General features: G+C 42.1%; 1 protein-coding gene across 3 annotated transcripts in view; it reads right to left on the bottom strand.

Moving 5' to 3' along the window:
• Positions 1 to 19,937, bottom strand: part of ADGRL1 (adhesion G protein-coupled receptor L1) — a 391,958-nt gene that overhangs the window by 16,933 nt on the left and 355,088 nt on the right. For all 3 annotated transcript variants that reach the window (XM_056570743.1, XM_056570744.1, XM_056570745.1), the window contains 11 exons: positions 19,440 to 19,478; positions 19,110 to 19,293; positions 14,376 to 14,498; positions 13,396 to 13,601; positions 11,878 to 12,048; positions 10,520 to 10,729; positions 10,205 to 10,425; positions 9,828 to 9,894; positions 1,659 to 1,750; positions 1,381 to 1,549; positions 733 to 940 (listed from right to left, as the gene is read on the bottom strand). In XM_056570743.1, coding sequence (XP_056426718.1) covers positions 733 to 940; positions 1,381 to 1,549; positions 1,659 to 1,750; positions 9,828 to 9,894; positions 10,205 to 10,425; positions 10,520 to 10,729; positions 11,878 to 12,048; positions 13,396 to 13,601; positions 14,376 to 14,498; positions 19,110 to 19,293; positions 19,440 to 19,478 — 1,690 coding nt within the window. The remainder of the gene's footprint in view (positions 1 to 732; positions 941 to 1,380; positions 1,550 to 1,658; positions 1,751 to 9,827; positions 9,895 to 10,204; positions 10,426 to 10,519; positions 10,730 to 11,877; positions 12,049 to 13,395; positions 13,602 to 14,375; positions 14,499 to 19,109; positions 19,294 to 19,439; positions 19,479 to 19,937) is intronic.

Genomic DNA, 19,937 nt, shown 5'->3' with positions numbered 1-19,937 from the left:
GCAACAGACCCGGGGCGATCTGTCAATTAGTACAGGTACGGTGTGTTCCATGCTGGGAGTAGTATGGAATGGTGTGTTCCATGCTGGGAGTAGTAGTAGTAGTAGTAGTACCACATAAAAAATGTAAGAAAAAAGGTGAAAAACACGCACACATACTACATTTTTATTATTGTCGGCTACATTTTTTGTGCCCTGCCCGCACACATAAATTGATCCCTGTTTAAAAATTAATAAAAATTTTGTTATAAAGAAGATAAATTTCATTGAATACAATTTTTCCCATCACTACTGTATCTTTTTTATAACTTTTTTTTTAATGGTACCCTACGAAATGTTGTTAAAAAAGGTATCGCCATCACTTTATTTGATAGCTAAAGTAAAAAAAAAAATAAAAAAAAAAACCCCAGCAAAAATGCCAAAGTTAAAACCCACATGGTGTTTTTCTTGGCGTTTTTTCACTTCCATAGACTTCTAGATGTCATTTTTGAAAAACTGCCAAGGAGCCAAAAATAGCTGAAAAACACCAAAAGGATTTAAAAAACGCCAAACTGAAAAACGCCAAGTGGATATGGTATTTTGCAGTCCCCTATTGACTTGCAGTAAACATCTGGCTGCAGCGTTTTTTCACACAAAAATGCCATGCGGCAGAATGGGCGTTTTTATTGGCGTTTTTGCCAAAAAAAAAAAAAAACCTAGCCTTATACAGATGAACAAGCAATGATTGATACACACCTCTGTTCAAAGTCGGGGTGCTGTTGAGGTCTCCAGCAATAAAGGAGGATTCTGTCTGTTTCCTCACTGTATCATTCCACATCCTGCGGATTCGGCTTTGGGTGTAATATCGACTATTAACCGTAGATTTCAAGGTCCCATGTTCAGCTCCTGGGCCCCTCACGCAACAGTATGAGTGTCTTAGACATTTACTGTATTCCTTATGTACCTACAGAGGCAGTAAACACACAATGTTATCTTGAAAGCAATCTGTGGGATTAAAGTGAACTAGAAGCACTAATGGTTTATCCTCTAAAAGAAGGACTCCTGGTTTAGCCAATATGATATCGTTTGTTTCCTTTTACAGCAGAGCTAATTTACATATTTTTCCCATTTAGTATTTGCTGAAAATTAGTCACACTATACCATCTAGCTCCCTTCAATGAGAAACAGCACCCTCCTGCGGAATGGATTAGATAACGGTGCAATACTATGTGTTTTCACTATATTACAAACATAGATGTTTGCCAGGTAGTCTGCGCCAAGTGTTGAGGTTTTCTAGGTTTCTGCAGAGCATAATTGCAGTGGAGTGGCCTTCAGTAAAGGCCATATTATTTGTGAGACACCCCGCAAGCCTCTTGTTACAGATGTTATACAGTGCATGCTAACCTTCTTCTGGAGAGCACAATGGAAGATAAAGATGAACAAGCCCTGCAGAGCATTGAAAGTAGTAAAGAGATACGCCAGAACTAGAGACTCCTTATTAATGAACAGAAGGCCAAATGCCCAAGTAAGACCAAGAAGGAAAAGCAAGGTAACAGCTCCCAAAGCCCAGGACCTAAGGAAGAAAAAAAAAAACAAAATATGAAAAGCATGAAGGTGAAAGCATAAGATACAATCTGGAGGACACAAGGGAAGAGAAGTAGTTTGATTTGTTCAAAGCTTACTTGATGTTCTCCAGTCGACTGGAATCGGGTTTAAGAACAGAAGAGGAGCGCAGCATCTTGTGAAGAGTGACCAGTAGGATAAGAAGGTTCACCTGGAGAACATGAATCGGTGCTTACGTGAGGGAACAATGGAAAGACACATTCCAATTCTAAAAAACAACCCCTTCCCCTCTTTCAGTGCTGATTCCTCAGTCCCTTGCCTATAAAAATGTCAGCCCTTGTAGACAGAGTCCATCAAATAAGACATTGGGGTATAAATTATCAACATATAAAACTTAGCCTTTAATGGTGTTGGCTTAAAATACGTACTCCCCAAACACTCAAAAAGACATCTATAAAATGTGCAAAAGACAAACACGGAATTTCACTACAGTTCTGCAGTCAAGTACAGAATTCATTTATCTTTAGATATGCATTACCAGGTGATCTGCACTCAATAGGGACTTTTACCACCAGTAGGTCATCTTTTCTGGATTTTGTAGTGCAGCAGTACCAATACAATTTTTTGTCTACAAAAAATGTCTCTAATAAAGGCAAATTATGCCCAATAGACCTTTCCCTTACAGTAAATTGTTGGCACTTGCCCTAATAAAAGTGACCTGATAAGCTCTAGAACAAGAAAAGTGCCTGGTCGCAAAATTGTCTCCTATGGGTTTCACCATGTTTGGCTCATCAGGGAGATACAGTTCTTTTTGGTACCACCAATAAGGCAGAAATGGCAGTGGCCTTTTTAAAGAATGGGGTCCTGTTTAGTGTTTCACCCTTCACTGGAAATGGGATGGCACTAATCCGCACTGGCCCCAATGCTCCCACATGTGCTGCCGTCATTGTACATAGCCTATTGTATCCAATATATGGTATCCAGCATAACAAAGTAGTTTCTTTGCTTGGACATGAAATTCAACACCATTGTATCACCTCATAATTATGTATGAGGTGACGAAAAATCTCTAAATATTTAATGAATTAGTTTGGCAATATAAAAATGGAACGCTCTGTAAGATCTCTTCTACCTGAGCATGGGCCTGCATACAGAATGACGTCAATATTTTGCCACAAGTGTATGATGCCCTTGTCACTGCAAGTCTTTCTGTAGTAGAAAACATACGGAGATTGCGACTTATAATGCCGCAGGGCCGCTCTGCCATCAAAGTTATGCTCCAACGGAGTCAGTCTGCCATCACTTAAAAACTAAAACCCTTAAGCTGTATTGAAAAGTGTATATTAATTAAAATACCTAATTGGTCCTAGGAGAGAACTATTGTCATTTTTTCCCCCCTATAATTTAACATTTTTATTACAAGCATCATTTGCTTAAGACCTGATGGTAAAATTAATTTCTCAAATGCAAAGAAGTCAGCAACATCTGTGCCAATACTTGTTTCCTTCAGAAGTACAGAATATAAGCAGAGGCATGAGCTTATCTAAACATCCAAAGTACAGATGTACCAGAGCTGAGTTTTGTCATGAGTTATCTGGGGTCTTCTAAAGAGCTTGAGGTAATGTGCATTAGGACAGCCCCTGGCCACGTGCCTACGTACAATACATGGATGTCATAGATGCTTTACTTTCTAGTGACAGAAGCCTGAATAGACAACCGTTGAAAAGAGCATCTCTTGTTCTGGATGACTAGCCGCTCCACTTGAATGGGCAATGTGTAACGCTACATTGCTAAATTTGCAAGAGTCGACAGCTTCACCCATTGATAATATCCAGGGGTTTTGTCAGCCAGATCCAACATTTGGAAAAGGGGGTTACCCTTGCTGAGTAATGCAAAAGTGTAAGACTGGATTCACATGGAGGAACCAACACAGAGAAAAACTATAATGGAAAGAATTGCATCTTTTTTTTTTTATGTTTTGCACCCTCTTCTGGTTTTGGCTAAAATACTGACCAAAATACTATGTGTGAACCCAATCTAAGGGTACGTTCACACGTGCGAATTTTTTAGCGGGTTTTCTGCTGCGTATTTGAAAGTGGGCGGGCTCTTCCCGGCTGTCCGCATCTCGAAATTACACTGCGGAAAATCCACCGCAAGCCCCATTGAAGTCAGTAGGGACTGTGGCAGATTTTCCGCAGCGTAAATTCCGCCGCGGAAAATCAGCTGCGGACAGCCGAGAAGAGCCCGCCCACTTTCAAATACGCAGCGGAAAAACCCGCTAAAAAATCCGCGCGTGTGAACGTACCCTTACTGTGTTATGGTGTCGAAAATAGTAAAAGTTTGTTGATATTCATTTTCTTTTCCTTGCATTCTAAGAGTCAAAACTTTCTTTTTAGGTGGGCTGCAGTTTATATTGATAGCATCTTGTGGTAGATATGATTTTTTTTTATTCACTTTCTGATGCATGCCTTTTGAGAGGCAAAGCAAAAAAAAAAAAAAAACTGCAATTGTGGCACTGGGCAATGTTTTTCTAGGTAATACCAGTTATAGTATGGCCAGAACAGGCAGAAATTCCTCTGACAAGTGCTGAAACTTAGGCTAGGTTCAGACTCCGCCCAGAGATTCCTAGTCCCGCCTGCGCCGACTGAATTAGTCTGCGCTAGGACCGAGCGGACACTGCAGTGTCCTATAGACTGCTATGTGTTCCGCTCGGATTTCCGCCTGAAGAAAGAGCAACCCCTTTCTTCAGGCGGAAATTTTCTAGCGGACTTTCAAAGCGGATTTTCCGCTTCACAAATTCCGAAGTGTGAATTTGTGAACGGAAAACCATTCACTACACTAGAAATTTTAGCAAGCAGAATTTCTGACGGAAATTTTACGTCTGAATTTCTGTCGGAAATTCCGTAGTTTGAACCTAGCCTAAAGGATCTGTCAGAACCCCATTAGTTAGTACATGAGGAAATATCCGTTGGGGACATATATCTGCCAAGATTTTTAATTGCCAAGCTTGTGACACTTTACTCCCATCCAAGGAAGACCCAAAATGGCTTCAAAATGCCCACTTTGGGTTGAGCTTTACACAAATATATTTATAGTTCAGGGCTTTAAAGGGGTACTCCGGCCCCAAGACATCTTATCCCCTATCCAAAGGATAGGGGATAAGAGGTCTGATCGTGGGGGTCTCACCGCTGGGGACCCCCACAATCCAGCATGCAGCACCCACCTGTAAGCACTGGAGGCTCTCAGTGTTATGCCTCCCAACCAGGGGGACAGAGTATCGCGATGTCACGACTCTGCCCTTGTGTGACGTCACGCCCCACCCCCTCAATGCATGTCTATGGGAGGGGGCGTGACGGATGTCACGCCCCCTCCCATAGACTTGCATTGAGGGGGCAGGGTGTGACGTCATACAGGGGCGGAGTCGTGACGTTGCGATACTCCGTCCCCCTGGTCGGGAGGCATAACACTGAGAGCCTCCAGTGCTTCCTGCAGTGCTTACAGGTGGGTGCTGCATGCTAGATTGCGGGGGTCCCCAGCGGGGGTCTTTTGGATAGGGGATAAGATGTCTTGGGGCCAGAGTACCCTTTAAGAGCATTCTACAATTAATATATGTCACGTTACACCAAGCGATTATAAAACACATTCAGCTCTGCTGCAACATCTTCCGTGGTGTTGCTCCAATGGCAGTAGTGCAGCTACAGTGGTCTCAGCGGTCACAATTGCGACTGGGCCCGGGAGCCAGGAGGGGCTCACGGCCCCCCTTACCACTATAGCTGTGCAGGTGGAGAGCTGGAATAGGCTGCTGTAAGACTGATATGTAATACAGGGAGAGGACGGAGCCGTTCAACCAGTGCTGCCCAGCCAACAATATATGCAGAAGAAGGAGGAGAAAGGCTAAATGAAGAGGAACTCCGAGCCCGCCCCTCCTCCATAGCATCATGACCTTTGGACAGCCATTGTGTTATTACAGGCAGACTTCCCGGTACAGTGAGTAGCTACACAATTGTCTGAGTACTGTATATTGTCATGCAGATCAGGTGTGACTGCTCAGCATGACAATAGTTGGCTGTGTGCTGTATGTTTATTGTCATGCTAAGTAGCTGTGACTTCTCAGCATGACAATAGTCTACTGTCTACTCTATATAGTCATGCTGAGAAGTCACACCTGAAGGCTGGCTGCTCAGCATGACAATACATCAATTAATATATCCATAGAAATATCAAATTAATCCATAGGCATTATAAATAAACTAATTAACCTATGTTATGTATATTACAGGTGGTTTCCCCGAGCAGACATGTGGAAAGATGATTGTCTGATCACTGGGGGCTCACAGCTCAGGCCCCATTGACTATTCCCCCATTTTTTTTTCCCGCACTACGATTAATACCACATCAGGGCTCTATTTTTACACAGTGAGGGAGAGTGGTTCAGTTGCCCATATCAACTGCACCACTCATCCTCTACACAGATTTTGATAAATCTTCTCCAGTATTGTTTTATTTTTATTTTTAACCATTAGAAGGCATTTTTGCTACTTAAAAAACAAGGGGTACTCCGGCACTAAGACATCTTATCCCCTATCCAAAGGATAGGGGATAAGATGCCCGATCGCAGGGGTCCCGCCACTGTGGATCCCCGTGATCTTGCACACAGCACTCCGTTACAATCAGTCCCCCGGAGCACGTTCGCTTCGGGTCTGATTACTGGCAATCACGGGGACCGGAGCATTGTGATGTCACGCTCCACCCCCCCCTCAATGCAAGCCTATGGGAGGGGGCGTGACAGCTGTCACAATGCTCCGGCCCCCGTGATCACCAGTAATCAGACCCGGAGCGAACATGGTTCTGGGGGACTGATTGTAACTGGGGTGCTGCGTGCAAGATCATGGGGGTCCCCAGCGGCGAGACCCCCGCGATCAGGCATCTTTTCCCCTATCCTTTGGATGGGGGATAAGATGTCTTAGCGCCGGAGTACCCCTTTAAACTACATTCTAGTTCAGTTTAACTCAATGGTATAATGGCTGTTAGTGCACACACGCACACATTAAAGGGGTCATCTAGGAATAGAAAAAAGAGCAAAATTGTTCCAGAAACAGAACTTCACATCTTCAATTTGTGTGTGGTATTACAACTTGGCTCCATTCACTTTAATGGAACTGAGCTGCTCTATCACATACAACCTGAGAACAGGTGTGTGCTGTTTGTTTTCTTAAAGAAATCAGCTCTGTTTTTTATAATTCTGGATAACCCTTTTATAACCTATTTTATAGCCATAAAATTATGTGGTGTGGTGTTTATTCTGTGTTAAAGTGATACTCCCGCCACATTTCTTTTATCTGTCCTATTAGCCCAGGCGGCTGCCATTAAAGTAGCAAACTTTAACTTACCATCTGCTGCATTCCCGGTGCCGCCAATATCGGCCCAGTCTACTTCCTTGGTTTGGGGCTAGACGCATCACACTGCACTTATCTATTCGCTGGCCTCAGCTTAACAAGCTTCTTTCTGGTGCTTGGGCCCATTACATCACACTGCCACTCAGCCTATGACTGGCTGAGGAAGGACATCAATGCGATTGGTGATTAGATGTGTGCAGTGTGATGTGTCAGGACTAGAGATGAGCGAATTTGATTCGTCACGAACTTCTCGGCTCGGCAGTTGATGACTTTTCCTGCATAAATTAGTTCAGCTTTCAGGTGCTCCCGTGGGCTGGAAAAGGTGGATACATTCCTAGGAGACTCTTTCCTAGGAATGTATCCACCTTTTCCAGCCCACCGGAGCACCGGAAAGCTGAACTAATTTACGCAGGCTAAGTCATCATCTGCCGAGCCGAGAAGTTCGTGACGAATCGAATTTACTGTAAGTTCGCTCATCTCTAGTCAGGACCCAAAACTAGGAAGAAGACCAGGGCTGTATGGTGAGAGAGCAATATCCGCAGTGGCAGGAGGTGAATTAAAGTTTATTATTTAAATGGCAGCAGGGCATACAGGATAAATAAATATTTTTGCCAGAGTACTCCTTTAATGGCTGAAAAAACACAGTTTTTTGGGGCCGGTTTTATAACCATTAAATAAAATGCAAAAACTGTTTTTTTCTTTAACCAATTTTTTTTTGTATAAAAATATTTTCCTGGCTAAATATCATTGGAATATAAACAGGGGCAACAACTAAGTGTAAATGTTGAGGTCTTGGTTTTGCTGTATCTGATGTTATTGTAGTTTTTGGTGGGAAGAGGCCCAAGCCGACCTTTTACACCGGGGCTCATGAGCTAATAGCTAAGCAGGCCCTGTAGCTGTATGTGGGCTGAAGTGGCCATGCATTGTATTTCCCATAAATATTGCCGCTCACTGTTATATGCACTGTTATACATGGCTGGCCAAGTCTTGTGAGCCATGGACCCAACCCTACCAGGGCTGCAGTCCTGCCTAAAAGAAGTAGTACTACTTCCTTATGTGACCCTCCCTGCCCATATTGCACCTCTATAGTTCTGTTCCAGTCTCAACTTATCTACAGGCATGGTGTGTTGCAGTAACTAGTTTCTCTGGGAGGGGCAGTGCTGATTTTTACTATAGGACCATAAAATTTTTTGCCCCTTAACATCTTTATATTTCTTTTATATTTTTTATTTATTTATTTTTGCACTTAAGCTTCTGGGGTAAAAAGGTAAAATGGTGATGTAGAAACATGTTGGAGAGCCGCCATAGCACTACTAAAGCCACATAACCTGAGTCATATTATAAACTGAGGAATTATTTTCTCCTTCTTCCATAATAACATTGTAGGATTTTGGATGTTTTTTCCAAGCAAAATGGACGACTGTTTAGGTCTATTGTGTAGCACTGTTGCACATCACAGTCTATATCCACTGTTGTGAAGTATAGTCTATGTCCATAGGAAATTTGTCGTCAGTGGCTAAAAACCCATACAGTCCTTATACTATTGATAGATTGTTACTAAACCGGAGTGCCACTTTTGTGAATGCACCCTAAGGGTATGTTCACATGGCATAAAATGTGTGGAATGTCTGCCTGGAGAACACGTGAGGACATTCCGCACATTTGAATAATCTGGCAGGCGCTTGGACTGATCGAAAATTTGCTGTCTCGTAGAGGGCAATGCATTTCTGAGCAAAAACGTGGAAAGAATAGACATGTCTATTGTTTCTGGGGATGCTTGAATAGGGATTTCCGCAGCAGAAACATCTGCCACGGAAATTCCACCGTGTGAACGGTGCAGCAGAATCCCATTGAAATCAAAGGAACTCTGCTGCATTGGAATGTCCTTGCAAAATATTCTGAAAGAAGAGCAGAAGGCGCTCCATGTGCGGGATCAGCAGGTCAGGCCCATAAGGGGGGGGGGGGGGGGGGAGAGATCTATCCCACGCTGCTTAATAGAATTGGTTGTGTGCACACACACAACAACGGGAAGCGCCTGAAAATGTATGTGTCCTCATCCGCAGCCCTCCTTGAGAACGATTAGCTAGGAGATAGACCGTAGGAGTAGGAGATGTCGGCGCTGGATGAAGAAGCCAGGAGAGGTAGTAGCATAAAATCAAGGTAGATTTATTGGATGCAACGCGTTTCGCTGCGCATGCGCAGCGAAACGCGTTGCATCCAATAAATCTACCTTGATTTTATGCTACTACCTCTCCTGGCTTCTTCATCCAGCGTCGACATCTCCTACTCCTACGGTCTATCTCCTTGCAGAATATTCTGGCAGAATTCCGCACGGACATTTTGCTGTGTGAACATACCCTAACACTAAATGAGCAGAAAATATTACATTTTTTCCTTTTGAGCATCAGCAATATCATAGGGATTGTTTTTATTTAAGACTATTTAGAAAATTGCTGCTTTTTGCATTCAGAAAACGAAAAAAAAAATTATTTGCTTCGGCTGACTCATCTGACATATATGGGCAAGCATAAAAGAATAGAGGTGCTGAGGAAAACGGGAGACAACAAAAAGAAGGGAGCCAGAAAGAATGCAAACCTCTGAAAGAAGCACCAGCATGTGTATCAATATAAAAGCATAGGATACCCACATAAATGGCTATTTTTAAGTGATACTGCTTTATGTAATCTGGTACTTGTGATTTGAAGCACCCATGCTGATGCTATGATGCATGCGTCTAGTTGTGTTAAACAAAGCAGAAGATGAAGGTAGTGAAGTCGAGAACACAGTAGAAGAAAGTACGTAGAAGAAAAGGGACAGTAAGGAAGATAGCGCTGGATAAAGTTAAGCGTTGACAGTGAGCTAAAGAGAAGAGACACCAGTATCATTACTCACCACAATAACAAGGGAAACCGGGCCAATAAAACTCCAGATGAAATAATTATCAACTCGTAGCCAGCAACTGTGACAATAAGAGAAGCGGCAAAACAGACAGTGAGGAGCATTGATAGAAACGCTGAGAAACAGCTACATCCTGATAAGTAATTAATGAGAGATGAAGACTCTTCCAGTCTCAGATCAGACATAGGACGAGCGAGAATGTTAAAGGGCAGAATTACATTGTTCGACACAATACAAGACAGTCTCAAATAGCAGGCACGTTGATACAGTAAATTTGAGACTGTCATGGAATGTAGTTAGAGAGGTAGTAAGGTTGGAGGTGGTATATAGGATACATAGAATCAACATATAGAAGACAGAGGAAAACTCACGCTTTATCAGTTCCGTAGCTCCTGTAGTCCACTGCTGCAGAGATCCCCACCACAAGAGCAGGAAATACATAGCCACAGAGGTAGTAGTACTTTCTCCGGGAATGCTCTGTTTCAAACACTTCCACCAACATAAGATAAAGCTGAACACCCTCCAGACACAGCCAGGAGAAAGCTGAAAGGCTGAAGAAGTGCAGGAGACCAGCCAAAATGGGACATACCACCTTAAGGAAATAAAACATGGTCACCAACAGGATGGAGAAATTGCATGTTGGACGTTTATAGATGGAATTACAAATCAATGGATGTTAATTATACCTGGTACTGTGTTTTGTCGATACCAGTAAGGAAAAGAAGTTCGGCGAGGAACAGACTGACACAAAGATTCTTGTGAATGGTGTTTCTGTCAGTTTGGAGACCTCTCAAGAAGCAAAAGGTGGATATACAGATTCCAAGACACACCAGCGAGATCACTATTCCCACCCATGAGATGACGGAGAGAAGCAACTCGTTTATACGACCCTGTAACTGAGAGAACAGAATATCTTGTCATTGAGCAATATCTCCAAGCCTTTGTACAAATCTCCCTAAATAAAACGTAACAAGCAGCGGGATAGGTAACACCGGGACATACAGATATAGCAAGGCTCAGTTTTTCTTATTGCACTGTGTAATATCATATATTTTCTTGATCTCGGCTCTTGGTGTATTATTTTTTTTTTTCAAGAGTAAAATTTATTAAAGATTTGCATAAAAAACAAAGGCACAAACAGAGGCCAAAACACACACAAGTGTCTGGGCACAACATGTCTATAGGTAAGATGATAACAATTCAAATTAGTTCCAAGGTAGAGAATCGACAAGGCAGCTCAAGTAGGGTCTGTGGCACATCTACAATGGTGTGTGAACTATAGCTACAGCAAGTCCAACATGAGCAGGACTTGGTGTATTATTTGTGATTTTTACAAGAGATGTTATACATCATAGGGAATTATCAATCCCTAAAAGCTAAACATTTAGAGCCTAGCTTCATCTGAACAATAAAACCTTTACAGTGTAAAACCTTGTTCATAAATAAGAAAAACTCCCTAGAAATCAAATTGAAAGGACGAGTACAAGCAATATTCTATTAATGGTAAGAAATCTTAATCTTCTATAACAAAAAAATAAATCATGACTGTAACAGTAACTCACCATTAGTGTTGCTCGCGAATATTCGCAATTCGAATATTATTCGCGAATATCGCATATTCGCGAATTCGCGAATTTCGCGAATATAGCGCTATATATTCGTAATTACGAATATTCGTTTTTTTTTTTTTTTGTTTTTTTTTTTTCTTCACAGTACACATCACAGTGATCACCCCTCTCTGCTTCCAGCTTGTGTGGTGTAAAGAAGGCTGTAATACTACTGTGTGAGACTGCCATGCAGAAATTCGCATATGCGAAAATTAGCATATGCTAATTTTCGCATATACGAATTTTCGCAAATGTAAATTTTGTATACGATAATTTTTACATGATAATTTTCGCATACGCGAATGTTCGCATATGCGAAAATAAAACGGGAATATAACGAATATGCGAATATTCGCGAATATATGACGAATATTCGTCCATATATTCGCGAATATTCGCGAATTCGAATATGGCCTATGCCGCTCAACACTACTCACCATGTCTCTGTGGGCCATCAACACAGCAAAATTAGTTAGGTGGTTGCACGCACAGGTTGTATGGGTCTTGTTAGTATGCAGCAATCGACAACCCTGTGTTGACCAGAAACCCAGCATTGAGCGCTCAGAATAATTCCAGAAGGTGCAGTTGGCATTGAAGTGGTTCTTCGACTAAAAGAGAAAAATAGATATGTAAGGTAAACAAAGTATTAGTAATGTGTTTTCAATAGGGGAAGGGAAATAAGCAGCTTCCAGACTTATCTGCTGTTGGATGACCTCCCAGAGGAACAAAGGATGGGGCGTTTTAAAATATAATGCACCCAATCGTTCTCTCTCCTGCCGTCTGGAGAACCAGGAGAACCCTTATATAACATAACTGGCCAGCATTTATCTAACGTGTGTGCCCACTTTATCCCATATGGCACATAAAATTACCTCAATCTGCAATATCTACCACACCCCAGTCTCTCTGTTCTTCAAAAACAAACTTAGCTAAAACCTAATGAAGCTGCTGATATCGCAAAAATGTTCACTTTCCTTTTTATTTTATAATGGGACATTCCAACAACATTTAATGGTTGTAACCAACTTGAAAGGATTCCCAAAACCTTATAGTACTCATTAGGTGTACGGGTGCTGATACCTCTTCTGATTGCTTAAAGGGGTATTCCGCCCCTAGCATCTTATCTCCTATCCAAAGGATATGGGATAAGATGTCAGATCACCAGGGTCCTGCTGCTGAAGACCCCCGGGATCTTCGGTGCAGCACCCCGCTATCATTACTGCACAGAGCACACTCGCTCTGTGCGTAATGACGGGCAATACAGGGACCGGAGCATCGTTACGTCACGGCTCCACCCCCTCGTGACGTCACGGCCCGCCCCCTCAATACAGGTCTATGGGAGGGGGTGTGGCGGCCATCACGCCCCCTCCCATAGACTTGCATTAAGGGGGCGGGCCGTGACATCACAATGCTCCGACCCCTCTATCGCCGGTCATTACGCATAGAGCGAGTGTGCTCTGTGCAGTAATCATAGCGGGGTGCCGCAGCGGAGATCCCGGTGGTCCCCAGCAGTAGGACCGCGGCGATCTGACATCTTATCACCTATCCTTTGGATAGGGGATAAGATGCTAGGGGCGGAGTGCCCCTTTAAATTAAGATGCAAAAGTGTTCAGCTTGAAAAACACGTGGACAACAGATGCATAGAAAGTCTACACAGTCTGTACAGTGCATGCTTGGCTCATCAAGAAGTGCTGTGCCAAGCCGTTCAGAGACTAAGCGGCATAGTGCTTAGTTGGTCTCCTCTGCCCCTTTTTTTAAGCAATCTGTGGGAGACTCACCACCCAGATTGCCACTGATCACTATGACTTGTCAACCGTTTTTCCAAGGTCCTATGTCAAGTTTCAACAAATCCTTCAGTTTTTGCAGCTTCTAAACAATAGTTTCTTTACATTTTGCTTTATTTTGGTCTTCCACATTCAATGTAACCCTTTTCTCTTGTACATTTTTGCCTTCACCTGTAAATGTGGCAGCGTAAAAATAACAGGATCCATAAGGAAAACTCTGCTGGACTCTTTATTAATCGAGGCTGCAATGATTTGCGAGTTCACAACCAAAGAGTGTCCCGAGGAGCTGCCTTCTCCGCCAAAGCGTACAGTGGAATTCTCCGTGGACAGGAAGAGGCCCAAATTATTGTACAGGATGAAGACTACTTTCACAACCCCTAAGACAGAAAACCATGTAATTAAAAGGGACTTCAGTTATCGCAAAGTAAAAGAGTAAACATATTATACTACAAAGATATTACTTGGATATTTGCGTTTTATTGGAAGAAGACCTCTTTTCCATGGCATTATGTGTTGGCAACCAATCTGTTATCCTACATTTTGTAACCAAATTGCAGCAACACCAATTTCAACTTTTTTTTTCACAATATCACCAACTTAAGATTTTTTTCTTTTTTGGTTTAAAGGGCACCTGTCACTTAAACAAACTTTTCACATGTCACAGATATATGTCAAAAGTTTTGATCTGTCAGGGTCTCAGTGCTGAGACCCCTACTAATCAGGAAAAAGAGCTGGGATAAGCAAGCGGTAGCACGAGCCCCCAAAGACTTATAATGAAGTAATGAGACAAAAATAGCTGAAAGCTCGGAAGTTAAGCATGCTACTGCTTGCTTATCCCTGTTCGTTCTCCTGCTTGATGTCAAAATTTTTGACGTCTCGGGGAAATATCAAATTTTTTATTTTTTTTCAAAATATACCTATTACTTGTTGGCTATTTTTTTGAGCTATGTAGAAAAGTTGGAATGTAATTGTATCGAGCCAATGTTCATGTTTTCGATATTTTTTTTATTTATAATCCATGTTTTTTTTTCTTGCACCTGAAGCTTTTAAACAATATACAACTGCAAAACGTAGAGTATAATTTATGTAATGATGTCAAATAGATAACATAACTATACAGAGAAACAGAACTTAATAAAGTCACATCTCACCATTGCGACTGTTCTGCTTGATGGAATTGGCAGACAGCTGGATAGAGCTGACACTGTGATTGTCTTGAGGGAAGATCAGCTCGGAGACAGGGCCATCGGTGTTTATGACGGAAACTTCCAGCACTATGAGAAGACATGGAAAAGTTAGAGATCACACAGATTGTCGGGAGGAAACCACAGAACAAACATAATTTATTTGGGACTAAAGAGACAGGTTTCTTCCTCCTGGAGGCTCGCTATTTTATTTTATTTTTTTACCATGGAGCATTCCCTGTAAGACTCCATACCTGGCACTGTGAGCAGGGCTGTATTTACAACTCATGTTGCCCCAGCACTCGGAATGAATGTGCCCCATTAGGGTGATTTCAATAATGTCCGAATTTTTTCATGCAGATCTGTCACAAGTACAGACCAAAACCGCATGTTACATGCAGATTTTATTGCAGATTCACCATGAATTTGACCCCTAACACAGAAAGTAATACAATCAATCACAAAGCTACAACATAATAGATAAGCTAACCTATATTGCCCTTATGCAAATATACTAGTGATGTCCCGATACCGGTAATGGCGCCGATAATAGACATGGAGTGGAGGAGGACCTGCCGCTTGATAAAATTACGTAATCGCACAGAGTGCAGGAAAAGGTCCTGCACCACTAGCAGAGCAGAGGAGGCAGAGGCCTCAGTGCGGGAGTGGAGGGTAGGTGAGTGGAAGGAGGTACCCTTCCTACCTGACTACCTTACTACTGGGGGCTTCTACCTAAAAGGGGAGTATTCCTTACCTACCTACTGGGGGCTTTAATCTAATAGAGGAATTCTCTACTTGCCTATCTTATGAAGGATTCTACCTAAAAGGGGAGGATTCCCCATCTACTGGGAGCTCAGCCTAATACTGGGTTCCCTACTTGCCTATCTTCTGGGGGCTTCTACCTAAAGGGAAGGATTCCCTAAGTATCGGCACTCGTACTTTGTCTTTAAAAAATGGTATCGGAACATCCCTAAAATATACCATAAATAACACAGAGTAATAATTACATTTAAAAACTATTTGATTCGTAACCATAATAAAACATATACACAATTAGAATATTATGGATGGAGGTGCTAAAGGATATACAAGTAAATAATCAACTGATGGTAAGCTAGACACCAGGCAATAATAAAAACAAGTCAAACACTGAGCATCAAAACCCCCCAGGTGCAATAATTACTAAACTAATTCACATATAAGTTAGTGCTGGGCGATATACCGGTATGTTTTTTTCTGATCAGAACTTCTGCAGTGCCCGCGGCCCACTGGCTTTCAGCGCTTGCAGGGGGAGGTGACAGCTTCCGTTCTCCGTCCTGCGCCCGCGACTCACAACTCATTCATTTCCAGTGGAAAGGGGTACTCCCGTGGAAAACTTTTTTTTTTTCCAATTAACTGGTGCCAGAAAGTTAAACAGATTTGTAAACTACTTCTTTAAAAAAAAATCTTAATCCTTCCAATACATTTTATGGACTGTATATTACAGAGGAAATGCTTATCTTTTTGGATCTCTCTGATGTCATGACCACAGTGCTCTCTGCTGACCTCTGCTGTCCTTTTTAGGAACTGTCCAGAGCAGCATATGTTTGCTATGGGGATTTTCTCCTGCTCTGGACAGTTCCAAAAAATGGACAGCAGGGGTCAGCAGAGAGCACTGTGGTCATAACATCAGAGAAATCCAAAAAGAAAAGCATTTCTTCTGTAGTATACAGCCCCTAAAAAGTACTGGAAGGATTAAGATTTTGAATAGAAGTGATTTACAAATCTGTTTAAGTTTCTGGCCCCAGGTGATTTATAAAAATAAAAAAAAAGCTTTCCATGGGAGTACTCCTTTAAATATACCCTAACCCACCCCCTTATGTGAAGGTGGGGCTTTTTGTCGATGAAACTTGGTACACATGCTACTCATTTGTCAACTTAAAATATAGGATTGTTTAACCCTAACCCACCCCCTATGCAGGGGTGGGGGGTTTGGTCTGAGGTCCCATGTAAGTCTATTCATTTCCAAAACATTTCCTGATCACTTTACTCTCTGGACTTTGAAGCATACTGTTGTCTGTCAGGCAGGTGCAAAATGTGTTAATGCGGGTGACTGAATATCAGGTCGGAATATGATGACAGGATAGGAGGAGGAGAGCGTCATTGTTGCTTTTTCCCTTTTTCTTCCAAGGTTTATGTAGGAAGAATGGGCAATGTTGGGTACTCAGCTAGTATATACACATACATAGAGTACAGTATATTCATCTAAAGTGCATAATGCAGTATTAAGTGCATTTTAATTACCCTGCTAATTGCCCATATAGAGAAAGGCCTCAAATATTGTTTCCAATCTCAAAGGGGGATGAAGAATAAATTGCCTATTGCATGAATAGGGATGTCAAGAGCCCTCCACCTTACCCTCCAACAGATTTTTTCCAGCCATGCATTATGCACTTTAAATGAATATAAATTTACTTTATATATATATATATATATATATATATATATATATATATATATTGTTCATTATATTGGTTTCTTTTTAAGCACAAGTACTATCTTGTTGATAGTAGCTATTTACCTACATGTGGTTTAGCTTTGTAATTTTGGTTCCTGGGATTGAGTCAGTACAACTGGGTTTTGTTTTATATTTATCAATTTATGAATCTTTGATGCTCATTATTTGACTTGTTTTCATTATTGCCTGGTGTCTAATTTATCATCGATTGATTATTTACTTTTATGTCCTGTAGCTCCTCTATCCATTTTGTTTCGATGTCTCATTGTGTATGGATTTTTTTAGGGGTACTTGGATGTCTTATGATTTCTTATAAAATAGATTGTAAGATTTTGTAGTGGTAGCCTTTCAGGTAGGTGTGTATATAATGGGCATGCTGCAGAGCTGCAGGTAAATTTTACAGCGCATTCCCCGTGATCAGCTAGTTCTCCTTCAAGCCATCCATGTTATTCAATGAAAACAAAAAGTGAATGCGATACAGCTTACACGGGCGATGTAAATACAGTGTTGTGAGCCAGGATATCCTGTGGTTGGGGGATAAGCTAATCGTGGCTGGAGTTCTCCTTTAAGTGCCACCCCCATCAAAACTGCTTCCTTAGACAGAGGCCCTAGGGCGTGGCAAGTATGGTCCTTACTGAGAGTCAATAGATTGGGAGTTGTAGTTGGGTTCTTACTACATGACATGTAGTTAACGAAAATTATTATCTAGATATTTTTTTTTGTATGGATTAGAGCCAGATACCAACACATGTTCTTTATTCCTTATCTGCTTCTATTTTCTGATTGTAAATTTTTTAAATTTCATTCTTTACCTGAGCTAATTTTAACAGCATTTAGAGATATTCCTTACAGCAAGCCCCATGGACATATACAACATGAATGGGATATGTTTCTGGGTGTGCACTGTGACTTCAAGGAGGGGAAGGCTGAGCTGTGAGCTTCAGCTATTGTGAAGATCCTCTCTTATCTATCTACTGGTGACATCTCTCTCTGTAATGTTGTACAGATTACTTTCCAGCATGAAGTCTCAGCTTAGTTGTAGGCCTAGTGGCGTACATTTCCTTTAGATGATATAGAAAATGCTTTTTAGGCCAATCTATTTCAGCCTACCTTGGCCTTAGACTACCTTAGTCATTGTTAGTCTCTGTTCCCAAGAACAAATACGTGACAGACCAATTGTAAGTCAATGAGGTCAGTAAGTCAACAGGATCCATTAGGATTTGAAGCAAAATGATTAAAATATAGGGCCTGTCATGGATGCTTTAAAGGGGTACTCCGCCCCTAGACATCTTATCTCCTATCCAAAGAATAGGTGATAGAATGTCAGATCGCGGGGGGGTCCCGCCGCTGGGGACCCCCGGGATCTCGGCTGCAGCACTAACCTGTTGCTACTTCCGGAAATGCTGGAGGCTTCGGCTCCCGACCACGGTGACGGGAGATCATGACGTCACGACTCCGCCCCCGTTTGACGTCACGCCCTGCCCCTCAATGCAAGTCTATGGGAGGGGGCGTGACAGCCGTCACGCCCCCTCCCATAGACTTGCATTGATGGGGCAGGGCGTGACATCACACGTGGGGTGGAGTCGTGACGTCACGATCTCCCGTCACCGTGGTCGTGAGGCGTTAGGATGCCAGAAGCAGCAACAGGTGGGTGCTGCAGCCGAGATCCCAGGGGTCCCCAGCGGCGGGACCCCCCCCGCGATCTGACATCTTATCCCCTATCCTTTCGATAGGGGATAAGATGTCTAGGGGCGGAGTACCCCTTTTACACCATCACCCATGATACCAGTCTGATCAGAGCCTGTACTTAATGGTGTGTTTACAGAATGGGTGACAAATTGATGGGGGGAAAAAGGCCCAAAATAATACAATATATAACATACCAAAACAGCAAACTTATACTAATGAATTATTTGTTAGATGATACATTGTTAGGACAAAAAATATGTAAATCTGTGTTGCTTGTCAATACGGAGGCATAGTCTAGCACAGTGGTCTCCAACTGGCTGTTCTTTACCTGAAGCCTTTGCAGGAATGTTGTCGGTCCGAGTATAGTTTTTGGCTGTCCTGACCACAAAAACTGAGGGCGAGGAATGCTCAGCACTTCAATCTTTTAAACTTCTCTTATTTCAGTGAGAACTTTACTTTAAAATATTGAATGGAATACTTTTTATTTTTATATTACACAAATATAAATGCCTTACCAACATTAGGCTTAGCAGTCTGAAAGCGTGCAGGTTCCTTGACATTATCAGCCACCAGGAATGCCCCTTCTTCCAAAATGTCCAGTAACATGGTAGCCGCATGTTCTTGTTCTGTGACATTCATATCTCTCCATGAAAGTAGCGCTTCTGGGCGTAAAAGGTTATCCACTGTCTCTACCACCGCCTGAACAAATAATTTACACACAGAATAATAAATATCCTCAACAGTAGCTACCTGCTATGGTACTGTATTGTGGACTGACTATAACAGTAGATGTCACAGTATGTCAGGACACCATCATGTAGAACACTACTGTTTTATACTGTTACCTTGATGTAATCCTTGCACGTTCTCTCCCTCTTGTGCATCTGTAAAATAATAATAAAAAAAAAAAAAGAGGTTAATTAATTGGCCTAAATAAAACCTATGTGGGTCCGCTCCAGAATAAATTATGTATATATAGAAAAAACTGAAGTCGACACTGTTCACACATGACGCAGCATAGAGGCAAACTCGTTGGGTGTGCAATGGGTATATGCCGAAGGATATACAAAATGGTACAGCGACTCTATTTCTCAAAGGGAGCGGCTGTCATTTGACAGCTCTCTTCTCTTGCTAGGAAGGCATCTGCATCCCGGGTGGCAGTGCTGATGAAGGGCGCATGCGCCTGAAACGCGTCTGATCTGCTGGTTGTTTGTACCGTTTTTACCGTGAGTTAACAAAATCTGGATTTTCTACTTACCCACGCTGGATTGCCGTTCTTGCGTTTGGCAGTGTTTTAGTGTCTGTGGTGGTTGTCTCGTATGGAAAGTATGTTTTGATGCTGA

The sequence above is a fragment of the Hyla sarda genome, chromosome 4 (genome assembly GCF_029499605.1).
Source record: "Hyla sarda isolate aHylSar1 chromosome 4, aHylSar1.hap1, whole genome shotgun sequence".
NCBI lineage: Eukaryota > Metazoa > Chordata > Amphibia > Anura > Hylidae > Hyla > Hyla sarda.
Note: the sequence above shows the minus strand (reverse complement) of the source record. Positions and strands in the feature narration are given on the sequence as shown.